Source organism: Helianthus annuus, chromosome 12 (genome assembly GCF_002127325.2).
Source record: "Helianthus annuus cultivar XRQ/B chromosome 12, HanXRQr2.0-SUNRISE, whole genome shotgun sequence".
In the NCBI taxonomy this organism is placed as follows: Eukaryota; Viridiplantae; Streptophyta; class Magnoliopsida; order Asterales; family Asteraceae; genus Helianthus; species Helianthus annuus.
In genome coordinates this window covers 137,405,492-137,418,769 of record NC_035444.2, presented here as the reverse complement: position 1 = coordinate 137,418,769, position 13,278 = coordinate 137,405,492, and the positions used below count along the sequence as shown (strand labels likewise).

General features: G+C 40.4%; 1 protein-coding gene and 1 long non-coding RNA gene across 2 annotated transcripts; both read left to right on the top strand.

The window, feature by feature from the left end:
* The first annotated feature begins 4,756 nt into the window (after positions 1-4,756).
* LOC110895712 lies at positions 4,757-6,252 on the top strand. Its single transcript, XR_002567331.2, has 3 exons — positions 4,757-4,913; positions 5,379-5,432; positions 5,934-6,252. It is a non-coding gene; the product is annotated as an uncharacterized LOC110895712 (long non-coding RNA).
* A 741-nt stretch (positions 6,253-6,993) lies between these two features.
* Positions 6,994-13,177, top strand: LOC110893360. Its single transcript, XM_022140471.1, has 3 exons — positions 6,994-8,137; positions 12,304-12,357; positions 12,859-13,177. The coding sequence occupies exons 1-3, from the start codon at positions 6,994-6,996 to the stop codon at positions 12,873-12,875; spliced, it is 1,215 nt and encodes a 404-aa protein (XP_021996163.1). The 3' UTR covers positions 12,876-13,177.
* Positions 13,178-13,278: the final 101 nt, after the last annotated feature.

Below are 13,278 nucleotides of genomic sequence, written 5' to 3'. Positions count from 1 at the left end.
TCTACTGAATTGCCAAATAACCCTAACCCACCGCACTGATGTGAATGAAACCAAGATTCCTGAATTGTATGTAAAGTACGGTGATTTGGATGGAAAATAATTTGTGGGAATTTGTCGCGAGGGAATGTGGGTTAAAAGTTGGGCTTGTGGTATCTTTGAAGTTGATATATATCAAGTATTTGAAAGAGTTGGATCAGTGGTTGTTGAATGAAGGTTTTAAAGATGGAAAAATGGAGATTTTGGAGGTTAGTGTAGTTGAGAAGCTAGATCGGTTGTCACGGAAATTGGGAAGGGCTTTGATTGATGTTGAATCTTGATTTCATTCTCCATTTCATTCGCCAAAATGACTGTACTTTACAACGATTGATGATGAAGGTGACAGTGCGGTGGTGTGGTGGAAGGAGAACGGAGGTGAAGGTGAAGGTGGGGCGACTGATGATGAAGGTGACAGTGCGGTGGTGCGGTGGAGTAGATACGATTTGATATGGTTTTTTTTGGGGTAAAGGGTTACCCCGGTGAATATTATACCAACCAACCAAATAAAATAAGTGATGGGCAGACTGCCCAACAGTTCTCAAGTATGACATGCCATACTCAAGTGAACAACACAACACCCAAAACGGCTACCAAAAAAACAAACACAAAGCAACCTAGATGACGCTACATCTCCAACAAAAATAAATACAAATAACTATTAGCCGCAGTCGTCATCAGGAACCAGAAGTCCACGAGGTAGCGCCCACTCTTGCAAAACTTAAATCGTGCTAGGGATTGTCTTGAATCTCATAGTATGAAGCTTCAACCTTACTGTCGATAGAATGACCTCTACCAATTGGCAAGCATTTCTTTTTCTGGATGAAAATAATCTTTTGTTCCTTTCTTCCCAAATAAAATATGTGGATGCATTAACGAGAATCTTCGTTATAATGTTTCTCGCTGTCTTTGAATGAGCAATAGTCAACAAATGCTGAAAAATAGTGTTCCAATCATTATCCAATTCGGCCATATCAGCTTTACCTTTCACCCCATTCCAAACCGTAGTAGCATAACCACACTCGAAAAAAAGGTGATCATGAGAATCCGGACACGAGGAGCAAAGCGAGCAACACATCAGGTTGTAATTTGCATTACCTGAGGAAATCCATCTACTCATAAAATCCTGAGTCTTCAGCTTTCTCTACACAAGAAGCCACATGAGAAACGAATGACGGGGGATCGCTTGAGGGAACCACACTAAGGGGCTGTTTGTTTACCTCTTAATGAGGCTCTTAATGGACCAGACATCTTATTGGTTCAGCACTTAATGGTTCAGATTGTTTGTTTCATGAGCAGGTGTTTGAATGGTTCAGACATTTGCCTCTGAATGGTTAAGATTTATACAGAGTCTGAATGGTTAAGACCTCTAATCTGAATTAGTCAGTCATTTGCCTCTGAACGGTTAAGTATTATACAAGCTCTTCATGGTTCAGACCTCTTACTGGTTCAACACTTAATGGTTCAGAACCTCTTACTGGTTCAGCACTTAACCATTCAGATGTTGCCAAACATCCCCTAAGTTAGCCGATGGCACTTCATTCTGATAAAACCGAATATCATTCCAAACTACAGCCGTGTTAAACTCCAACCGGTGACCCGAATTTGTTTGCCATTCAATTTTATCCTGTCTCATTTGGTCCAATTCACCTATCTGAATCTGCGCAAGAGCCGGAAATCGATCCATCCATGTGTTTGGCCAAAGCCAAGCACCATCAGCATAAACCTCCGCAAGCTTAGTATTCATGTTGAATCCCGCATTAGCTATAATTCCCGGAGTAAGAATCCTAGCAATCGGGCATACCGCATCCCATTTGTCAAACCAAGCAAATGTTTTCGTTCCACTACCCACATTAATCCAAATATGGTCTCTAATCAAAGGCCTAAGCCCAAGCATCTTCCTCCAACTCCACGCTATATTGCTTCCAACCGGGATATCCCAAAAGCTTCTATTGCGAATACAATAAGAGTGAATCCATTTAACCCATAACGACTCCCTAAGAGATAAAAGACTCCAAATGTGATTGACCATGAGAGCATTATTCATATCTCCAACTCTTCTAATACCTAAACCACCTTCACTTTTAGGCAAGCACACTGACTTCCACTTAACTTTCACTTTACCTTTAATATTATTACCTTGGTTCCACAAAAAAACGTCGCATCCTCTCCTCTATCTCGTGTATAATTCGTTTGGGAAGGACGGATACCGAAGCCCAGAACACATGCATAGACAAAAGGACCGATCTAATCAGTTGCAATCTCCCTGCAAACGACAAACATTTGTTTTTCCAATCCGTTCTACGAGCATCCAAACATTCAATTAATCTTTTACAGTCCTTATGATGCAACCGGGTGGATATCAAAGGAACCCCAAGAAACCTAACAGGTAATTCACCTTCCTCAAAGTTCATAATACTTTTAATCCGATCCTTCACGCCATCGGTCACATTACCAAAATACACCATACTCTTTGCCATACTCGGCACAAGACCCGACATATTCTGGAATAGATTTAAGGCTCCCATCACAACTCTAGCTGATCTAGGGTCCCCTCTTGCAAAAAGGAACAAGTCATCCGCAAAGCAGAGGTTTATGATTCTTTGTTTTTCAGATTTGTTATGGAATCTAAATTCTGACGATTGAGATACCTGATTTTGTAGGATCAATGAGAGCACCTCCATGACCAACGTAAACAGATACGGTGACATTGGATCACCTTGTCTAAGCCCCCGACGCCCTTTAAAATACCCATAAAGACTACCATTAATCGCCAATGAAAACGAGGTTGACGAAACACAAGCCATAATTCATGTTACTATCTTCGGATGGAAGATGGAAGCGGAAACCCAATAAAGTCTTCTCTAGAAAGCTCCATTCGACCGTATCATATGCCTTCTGAATATTAACTTTAAAAGCACAACTTGGCGGACCAATCTTACGATGATAATTATGCATTAGCTCTTGCGTTAGCAAAATATTATCTGAGATTCTTCGACCCGGGACAAAAGCCGACTGATTTATGCTAACAATATCAGCCAACCCTTCCATAATTCGATTCGTAATAATCTTGCTGATACACTTATATAAAGTGTTACAACAAGATATTGGTCTATAATCCGTGATTAGCGATGGAGTTATCACCTTAGGGATAACCGAGATGATAGTGTGATTTATTTGTTGTAACATCTTGCCACTATGGAAGAATTCCTTAACAGCACGACAAACATCTTCTCCCACAACATTCCAAGCCGATTTAAAAAACGTAGATGTAAATCCATCCGGGCCCGGTGCCTTGTTACCAGCAATAGAGAACATGGCATTTTTCACTTCCTCGTTCGTCACCTCTCTAACCATATTATCAGCTCTTTTGGTACTTAAAACATTAATGAATAGATCAGGAGACGGTTGTGTGATAATAGTGCCCACTGATGTGCACAAAATGCAACATATAAATTACATCAATAATGGCTTAAAACTAACCCTTTTTAGTACTAATGTTGGAAAAAGTGTGCTTTTGTCTTCCTTTTGCATTTTCAGGATTAAATGAGCTCAAAATAACAAAAGAAGCAAAAAGACAGCAAAATCTAACATAATTACAAGAAAAGGAACAAAAGTGATATGCCGACCCTCCCGACAGCATCTTCCCAAGCAAAACAAAGAAATCAGAAGACTGAACACGCCCCGTGCTCAGCGAGCACGGGGCCGTGCCCAAGAAGCAGCAGAAAAGACAAACCTATAGAAGCTTCTACTGCCCACCACGGGGTTGTGCCCAGCGGACACGGGGGCGTGGTCAGAATGCTGCAGGCACATTTATTGTAATTGCGAATTACAATTAATGAAGAGAGAGAGTCTCAGACGGATACGGGGCCATGCCCAGTGGGCACGGGGCCATGCCCAGGCATCTTTTCAGCCTATAAATAGGAGTGCTTGGAGCCATTTCAACTCATCCCTTGGCACACCACCTCTCTCACACTTCACCCACCACCCACCACCCACCACCATCACAACACCATCATCCACCACCATCATCCATTGTCCATCATAGAGTGTGTGAGTCGTCTCGGGATCCAAGATTGATCGTAAGAGTTCTTAACAATCAAAGGCCATGTTTGCCTAAGTCTCTTACATCACTTGATGAAGACAAGTGTTTAGTGTAATACTTTTTATTTTTAATCTTTTGCACTTTTTAATTGGTTTTGTATTAATGACTTTAATTACTAGTTTCTTATGTTGAAGGTGATTCTTCCTTATCATTTGTCTGTGGTGTCTTGGCATTATTTTACTGTCTATATAAAATAAAAAATTTTCACCATTCATATCTCCACGGTCTATATGGAGGTATGTTGGCTACCTGGTCGGGGGTTAAGGGAACGGTTTGGTAAGAGTCTTGCCATTGTTCAGTGTATAGATCCTGCAAAGGACCTGGATCAAATTTAGTAGGACCTCCTTCAATACCCAAAGGTATTGGATGGCGGGGGTCCAAACTCTTTGATCCCCTCATAAGTTAAACTACTATTAAAACTTTAACCCAGCTACTTAGGTGTAACACCCCAAAAAAATGAAAAACATGATATATAATAATAAACATAATATGATTTAAGGTAAATGGAAATATGATACTAAAAAGGGGATTTTAAGGTTAATAGTTGCACATGTAACAAGACATAAGGGGGTAATAGGTAAATATTAATAAGTAGGGGTTAATTAAGGGAAAACCCACAAAACCCACACACTGTACGTGTGTGGATCGACCAGGAACAAGAAAAACAAGGGCTCACCCTTGTTCTCACCAAATTCACCAAATTGACAAGGGAAAATCGATGATTATCAATTGCATGTGGTAGAATTTCGATCAGTTACCCATATCCAATCAAGTGGTAAGTCGAATTTCTGGAATTGGTAAATTGTAGAACTAGGGTTTTGACCCAACCATGAAATTATGATATGATTTGTGTTGTTTAGATGATAAGGGCACTCCCTAGTGTAGGAACCATGCTTAATTTTAGTTAATTGAAAGAAACCCACTTGGTGAAATTGTGTCATGGTTAACAAGTATCATAGTTATTATGAATTCATGTATTCTTGTTGTATGATCTTGTTTGAATTACTTGAATGCTAGACAATTTGATGTAGAGTAAAGAATTTTAAGAAAATTGGTTGAATAATGATGATATATAGTTGAATTAGTAAACTATGCTTCAAATAATTGTACATTATGCTTATTTGGTGTAACGCACACAAGGTGTTTGATGAAATGCTTGAAAGAACAATTATGTGTAATATAGAGGAAATAACGAAATGAAATCGGGGTACTAAAAGAATGAAATTATGTATTGGTATAGGCGTGAAGGAAGAAGGCTCAAGTGCTAAGAAAACGGAAGGTTCACAAGATCGAGGTATGATCCGTTACATATGAAAGTTTACTTCTTTTATTGACCGTTTGCAATTATAATGAATAATCCTTGTTATAAGAACCATTCTATGTTTAATTATTGAAGTGTTAATAATGAATGGTAATCCCTTGTGGATTCGTTTAAGCTAAAAACGGACTATGCTAAGTTAAGCAAAACGACCGGTTCTTGCAACTAGGTCAATTAAGGATATGAAACCATCCGACTAGAATGGGTGGTCACGCAAGCAAACAACCGTATGCATAAGGTTCAATCCATTGAATGGATAGAACGAAGGGTTCTTAAGCTAAAAGTAATTAACCCGATGTTATCGGGTCGAATGCGATATGTTTAAATCTCTTTATGAGATTGTATGCAGTACTCACTAGATGGGTAGTCGAATGCGTATAAGAAATGGACGTATATAGATGATTGTAATTACTATGTTGGCATTGTGGACTAATTAAGCGCCTAAACTAACTTTTTAATGTTTGGTGTTTAATGTAGGTAAATCCTCGACTTAGGCAATTGGACGACTTGGAACGTGCACACATGGTTTACGCCCGCTTCTCGCTTCCGTTGTTAAACCCTTTTTGAATGGTCTAAGTCTTGGTCTTATGTTATTAAGCCTAGTTAGTATGTTGTCATTTTGTCGTAGGGTAAAAATTTGTTAGATGGAAATCATGTCGTGATCAATGTGGACTTGTTTGTTCGTTTTGGGTTTCTGTCAAAGATGTTTAATGTTTAAGTTTGGTTTGTAAAACAGGTGGTTTATGATGTTAAACGAATAGGTCATGTCGAAATTTCAAAAATATTTTCCTACTTATTTATACGTAATCAATAGTAAGATTGGGGCGTAACAAGTTGGTATCAGAGCCTAGGTTTGAGGGATTCAAGCTGGAGTAATAGCGCTTGAACTCAAACCAATGGCTCTCGCGAAGGTGTGCTCGTTCCAAGATCGCCAACGAGGTAATAATTTAATTTCCCGATGAATACTAGTATACGTAATGAGTTTGAAATATAAAAATTGAGTTGAGAATGTGAGATAAGTAGTATGGGTAGCAAAACAATGAATTCCAGGTACTATATGACTGCAAAACGAACTCGAGAAAGAATTAAAGCGTTAAAAACAAAACTGCAGCGATTAAGCAAACGGCGGGCCGTCGCCGACGGCCAGACACCCGTCGCCGACGGGGTACCCCCATCCGACGCCCTAACACCCTGCCGACGGGTGAATCTGTCCGACGCTCATTTTAAGAGCCCGTCGCCGACGGGCATGTTAGCCGTCGCCGACGGCTTACGCAATGCCGATTTACTGAACTCTTTTGTTCCACACGTTATGTGTTAATGGGCTATCCAAAGACCCCTTTTATGACGAAACCGAATTCATATGAGGCTTAACAAGGAGTATGTAATCACAAATGGTGATTTCAATAGGAACGATTTCGTAAGAATGTAAAGTGATAAACCGGATTGTATGAAATGATCTAAGTAAATGCTGATTAATGAACAATGATATATACTGAAAGTTTGTGATTTGTACTAAACAAAATATGCTATTGTATAGATGGTTGATGCAAGTAACGCTAATGATGGTGATGATACGATTAGACAAGAAGTATTTGAAGGCAAAGTCACGGAAATAGCTGAAGGGGTTATGCAAGCCAATCTCCCACGATTAGCTCAAGAGGTGGAAAGTCGGGTTTTGGGAATCGTAGATGCTATGATGACAAATAAGATCGAAGAGCTAAAAGAATTGATGGAAGGGTCTAAAGATAAAGGCAAAGAACGACGATGTACGTATAAAGATTTCATGGCATGTAAACCTACCACGTACGATGGTAAGATCGATCCAATAATGTGCCAAAGATGGATCTTAAGCATGGAGGCGGTGTTTAAAAGAAGTCGGTGTGATAAGGAGGATCAAGTGATGTTCGCTACGGGACAGCTCACTTTTCAAGCGAAGGATTGGTGGGATGCTTATAGTAAAGAGATAGGTGAGGACGAACTTCAGACAATGACTTGGCAAGAATTTAAAGAGCCGTTCATGAAGTACCATTGCCCCCAGTCAGCCATCGATAAGATTCAAGAAGATTTCTTACGCCTCCGACAGAAAAACGAGACGATAAATGAGATATCTAGTATTTTCTTGGATAAGATGAAGTTCTGTGCGGAGTTTGTGCAAACCGAAAGAATGAAGATCAATCGCTTTTACGGTATACTAAAGGCAGAATTCAGGGAATTCATCACTCCTTCGAAATGTGAAACCCTTGATGAGCTTATTAATCTGGCACGGGATAGAGAAATTGAAATCAGAAGGCAAGAAGAACGTGGTGAGAAGAGACCAAGTGAAAAAGGTACGAGCTCGAGTCCATCAAAGAAAGGAAAGTTTCAAGACCAAGGGAGGAAGGAAAGGTCGAAGGCTGGGATCACTCCTTGCAAGACTTGTGGAAAGCTCCATACTGGGGAGTGTCTGTTGGGCAAAAAGGGGTGTTATAAATGCGGTAAGGAGGGGCATTCGTCCTATCAGTGCCCGAGTAGCCCAAAGACTTGCTTTAATTGCTTCGAAAAAGGGCACATCAAATCTGAATGCCCGAAGCTCCAGCAAGAGTCGAAGAAGGAAGATAAGAAACAAGAAGGTTCTAGGGCCAAAGGGAGAATGTTCCAAATTACCTCCGAAGAAGCCAAGTCTCACCCGAATGTGATTTCAGGTATCTTTTTACTAAACTCCATACCGGTTTATGTTCTATTCGATACTGGAGCTACTATGTCATTTATCTCGAATGAAATTATACAACATCCGTCCTTTAAGATCGAACGAATGCCAATGCCTTTAGAAGTAGAAATAGCCGATAGCAAGATGTATATGTTGCATGAGGTTTGTAGAAATTGTAAATTCACTATAGATGACGAAGAATTTGACATCGACCTGATACCCATGGTTTTGGGGGAATTCAAAATGATCGTGGGGATGGATTGGTTGGCGCAACACCATGTGGAGATTAACTGTGAAACCAAGGTAATGATTATTCAAGCTCCAAGTGGAAAGCAATTAAGTGTTCAAGGAGAGAGAAACGTAGAAGCCAAGTTGTGTACCTTGGTCCAAGCTTATAAGTACGTACTTAACGGGAGTAGAGCATACTTAGCTTATGTAGGAGATGCCCAACGAACTCTCCCGAAGCTTGAAGACGTTGAGGTCGTGAACGAATTTCCGGATGTATTCCCGGAAGAATTGCCGGGACTACCTCCCGAAAGGGAGATAGAGTTTCGCATCGAATTAAACCCGGACGCGAAGCCAGTTGCAAAAGCTCCCTATAGACTTGCTCCCACCGAGATGCGAGAATTGATGACACAGTTGCAAGATCTTCTAGATAAAGGCTTTATACGCCCAAGTGTGTCGCCTTGGGGAGCACCCGTCCTTTTTGTTAAGAAGAAAGACGGGTCGATGCGTATGTGCATCAACTATAGAGAATTAAACAAACTGACCATAAAGAACCGTTACCCTTTACCTAGAATTGACGACCTTTTCGATCAATTACAAGGGGCGAGCTGGTTCTCCAAGATAGACTTGCGTTCGGGGTACCATCAAGTTAGGGTACGGGAAGAGGATATTCCAAAGACTGCATTTAGAACCCGTTATGGGCACTATGAATTTCTAGTCATGTCGTTCGGATTGACGAACGCGCCGGCTGCGTTTATGGATCTTATGAACCGGGTGTGCCGACCCATGTTAGACAAATCGGTAATCGTGTTCATAGATGATATCTTGGTCTACTCGCGAAGCAAAGCTGAGCATGCGAGCCATTTGCGTGAAGTACTCGAAATTCTCCGCAAGGAGAAGCTCTACGCAAAATTTTCAAAATGCGCCTTCTGGCTCAGGGAGGTGCAGTTTTTAGGCCATGTGATCAATGCGGAGGGTGTTTTAGTGGATCCATCAAAGATTGATGCTGTAATGAGATGGCTTTCCCCAAAAAGCCCGACTGAAATAAGGAGTTTTCTAGGCCTCGCGGGATACTATAGGCGGTTTATACAGGACTTCTCAAAGATAGCTCTACCCTTAACCAGACTGACGAGAAAGAAAGAAAGGTTTGTGTGGGGTAAGGAACAGGAAGAGGCTTTCCGTATACTGAAGGAGAAATTGTCAAGTCCTCCGGTCCTGACATTACCAGATGGAACTGAAGACTTGGTCGTTTATTCAGATGCTTCCCATCAGGGGCTAGGTTGTGTGTTGATGCAAAGGGGGAGAGTTATTGCATATGCGTCACGACAACTAAAGCCTCACGAGGTGAACTACCCAACGCATGATCTGGAATTGGCAGCAGTAGTGTTTGCCTTAAAGATTTGGAGACACTACCTATACGGTGCAAAATGTACGATTTACTCGGATCATAAGAGCCTCAAGTATTTCTTTGAACAGAAAGATTTGAATATGAGGCAACGAAGATGGCTAGAACTTATTAAAGATTATGATTGTGATATCCTTTATCACCCGGGAAAAGCAAACGTGGTAGCCGATGCGTTAAGCAGAAGAGAGTACCCGTCCCCTCTCCGTGTAAAGTCCATGAAGATGATAGTCACGCCACGATTACTTGAAACGATACGTGAATCTCAAATTAAGTCGCTTAGAGCAGAAGATTTAAAGAAAGAAAGGTTAAAAGGTGTAATCGACAAACTAGAAGAAAATTTGACCGGACTCAAGACACGATTCGGCCGAATTTGGATACCCCGATTTTGTGAAGTCAAGGCCGCACTACTCGACGAAGCACATAAGTCACATTATTCGGTCCACCCTGGGGCTACAAAGATGTATCGAGATTTAAAAACCAATTATTGGTGGCCGGGCATGAAACGTGATATCGTCAAATATGTCGCAAAATGCTTAACGTGTTCTCAAGTGAAGGCGGAACACCAAAAGCCCTACGGAGAATCTCAACCATTGGGGATACCGTTGTGGAAATGGGAAGAACTAACGATGGATTTAGTGACCAAACTTCCGAAAACGAAGAAGGGGCACGATACAATATGGGTAATTGTGGATCGACTTACGAAAAGCGCCCACTTTCTACCCATTAAAGAAGCTTATTCTTCCGAGAGAATGGCGGAAGTCTACATGAACGAGGTCGTGTCTCGACACGGGGTGCCCGTGTCAATCATCTCGGATCGTGATACTAGATTTACCTCTCGCTACTGGCAAAGATTTCACGAAAGTTTGGGAACGAGATTGCACATAAGTACCGCCTACCACCCTCAAACTGACGGCCAGTCAGAAAGAACCATTCAGACACTTATCGATATGTTGAGAGCATGTGCTTTAGACTTTGGGGGAAATTGGGATGACCATTTACCGCTAGTGGAATTTTCTTATAACAATAGTTACCACAGTGGCATTCAAATGGCGCCGTACGAATTACTATATGGAAGGAAATGTAGAACTCCTGTATGTTGGGGGGAAGTAGGGCAAAGGGAGCTCGCGCCAAGTGATTTAATAGCAATGACAAATGAAAAGATTGAATTGATTAGAGCTCGTTTGAAAGCAGCCCAGGATCGGCAAAAAGCTTATGGAGACAAGAGAAAGCGTCCTATTGAATTTCAAGTTGGAGATTTTGTACTGTTGAAGGTGTCGCCATGGAAAGGCATAATCCGTTTTCGTAAACGGGGTAAATTAGGACCTCGGTATATTGGGCCGTTTAAAATCTTGGCTCGTGTCGGAAGGGTTGCATATCGATTAGAATTACCGCCTACTCTAGACGGAATTCACAATACCTTCCACGTGTCTCAATTGAGAAAGTGCCTTGCGGATGAAACCGCGTTAGTACCTCTCGATGACATCGAGTTAGACGAGGGGTTGAATTATGTCGAAAGACCAATAGCCATTAAAGATGTCAAGGTAAAGAAGCTCCGCAACAAAGCCATCCGACAAGTGTTGGTACAATGGCAACACCGAAAGGGGTCAGAACTCACATGGGAAGCGGAAGATGAAATGAGGAGGCACTATCCATTTCTTTTTGGTATGTACACGTTTAAGATTGTTATGTCCAGGTTTCGGGGACGAAACCTCTTTTAAGGGGGGTAGACTTGTAACACCCCAAAAAAATGAAAAACATGATATATAATAATAAACATAATATGATTTAAGGTAAATGGAAATATGATACTAAAAAGGGGATTTTAAGGTTAATAGTTGCACATGTAACAAGACATAAGGGGGTAATAGGTAAATATTAATAAGTAGGGGTTAATTAAGGGAAAACCCACAAAACCCACACACTGTACGTGTGTGGATCGACCAGGAACAAGAAAAACAAGGGCTCACCCTTGTTCTCACCAAATTCACCAAATTGACAAGGGAAAATCGATGATTATCAATTGCATGTGGTAGAATTTCGATCAGTTACCCATATCCAATCAAGTGGTAAGTCGAATTTCTGGAATTGGTAAATTGTAGAACTAGGGTTTTGACCCAACCATGAAATTATGATATGATTTGTGTTGTTTAGATGATAAGGGCACTCCCTAGTGTAGGAACCATGCTTAATTTTAGTTAATTGAAAGAAACCCACTTGGTGAAATTGTGTCATGGTTAACAAGTATCATAGTTATTATGAATTCATGTATTCTTGTTGTATGATCTTGTTTGAATTACTTGAATGCTAGACAATTTGATGTAGAGTAAAGAATTTTAAGAAAATTGGTTGAATAATGATGATATATAGTTGAATTAGTAAACTATGCTTCAAATAATTGTACATTATGCTTATTTAGTGTAACGCACACAAGGTGTTTGATGAAATGCTTGAAAGAACAATTATGTGTAATATAGAGGAAATAACGAAATGAAATCGGGGTACTAAAAGAATGAAATTATGTATTGGTATAGGCGTGAAGGAAGAAGGCTCAAGTGCTAAGAAAACGGAAGGTTCACAAGATCGAGGTATGATCCGTTACATATGAAAGTTTACTTCTTTTATTGACCGTTTGCAATTATAATGAATAATCCTTGTTATAAGAACCATTCTATGTTTAATTATTGAAGTGTTAATAATGAATGGTAATCCCTTGTGGATTCGTTTAAGCTAAAAACGGACTATGCTAAGTTAAGCAAAACGACCGGTTCTTGCAACTAGGTCAATTAAGGATATGAAACCATCCGACTAGAATGGGTGGTCACGCAAGCAAACAACCGTATGCATAAGGTTCAATCCATTGAATGGATAGAACGAAGGGTTCTTAAGCTAAAAGTAATTAACCCGATGTTATCGGGTCGAATGCGATATGTTTAAATCTCTTTATGAGATTGTATGCAGTACTCACTAGATGGGTAGTCGAATGCGTATAAGAAATGGACGTATATAGATGATTGTAATTACTATGTTGGCATTGTGGACTAATTAAGCGCCTAAACTAACTTTTTAATGTTTGGTGTTTAATGTAGGTAAATCCTCGACTTAGGCAATTGGACGACTTGGAACGTGCACACATGGTTTACGCCCGCTTCTCGCTTCCGTTGTTAAACCCTTTTTGAATGGTCTAAGTCTTGGTCTTATGTTATTAAGCCTAGTTAGTATGTTGTCATTTTGTCGTAGGGTAAAAATTTGTTAGATGGAAATCATGTCGTGATCAATGTGGACTTGTTTGTTCGTTTTGGGTTTCTGTCAAAGATGTTTAATGTTTAAGTTTGGTTTGTAAAACAGGTGGTTTATGATGTTAAACGAATAGGTCATGTCGAAATTTCAAAAATATTTTCCTACTTATTTATACGTAATCAATAGTAAGATTGGGGCGTAACATTAGGACTGTATCCCTGCTGACTCAGACTACTTAGCTGAGGGTAACGTCACCTTCAAAAGAGGGG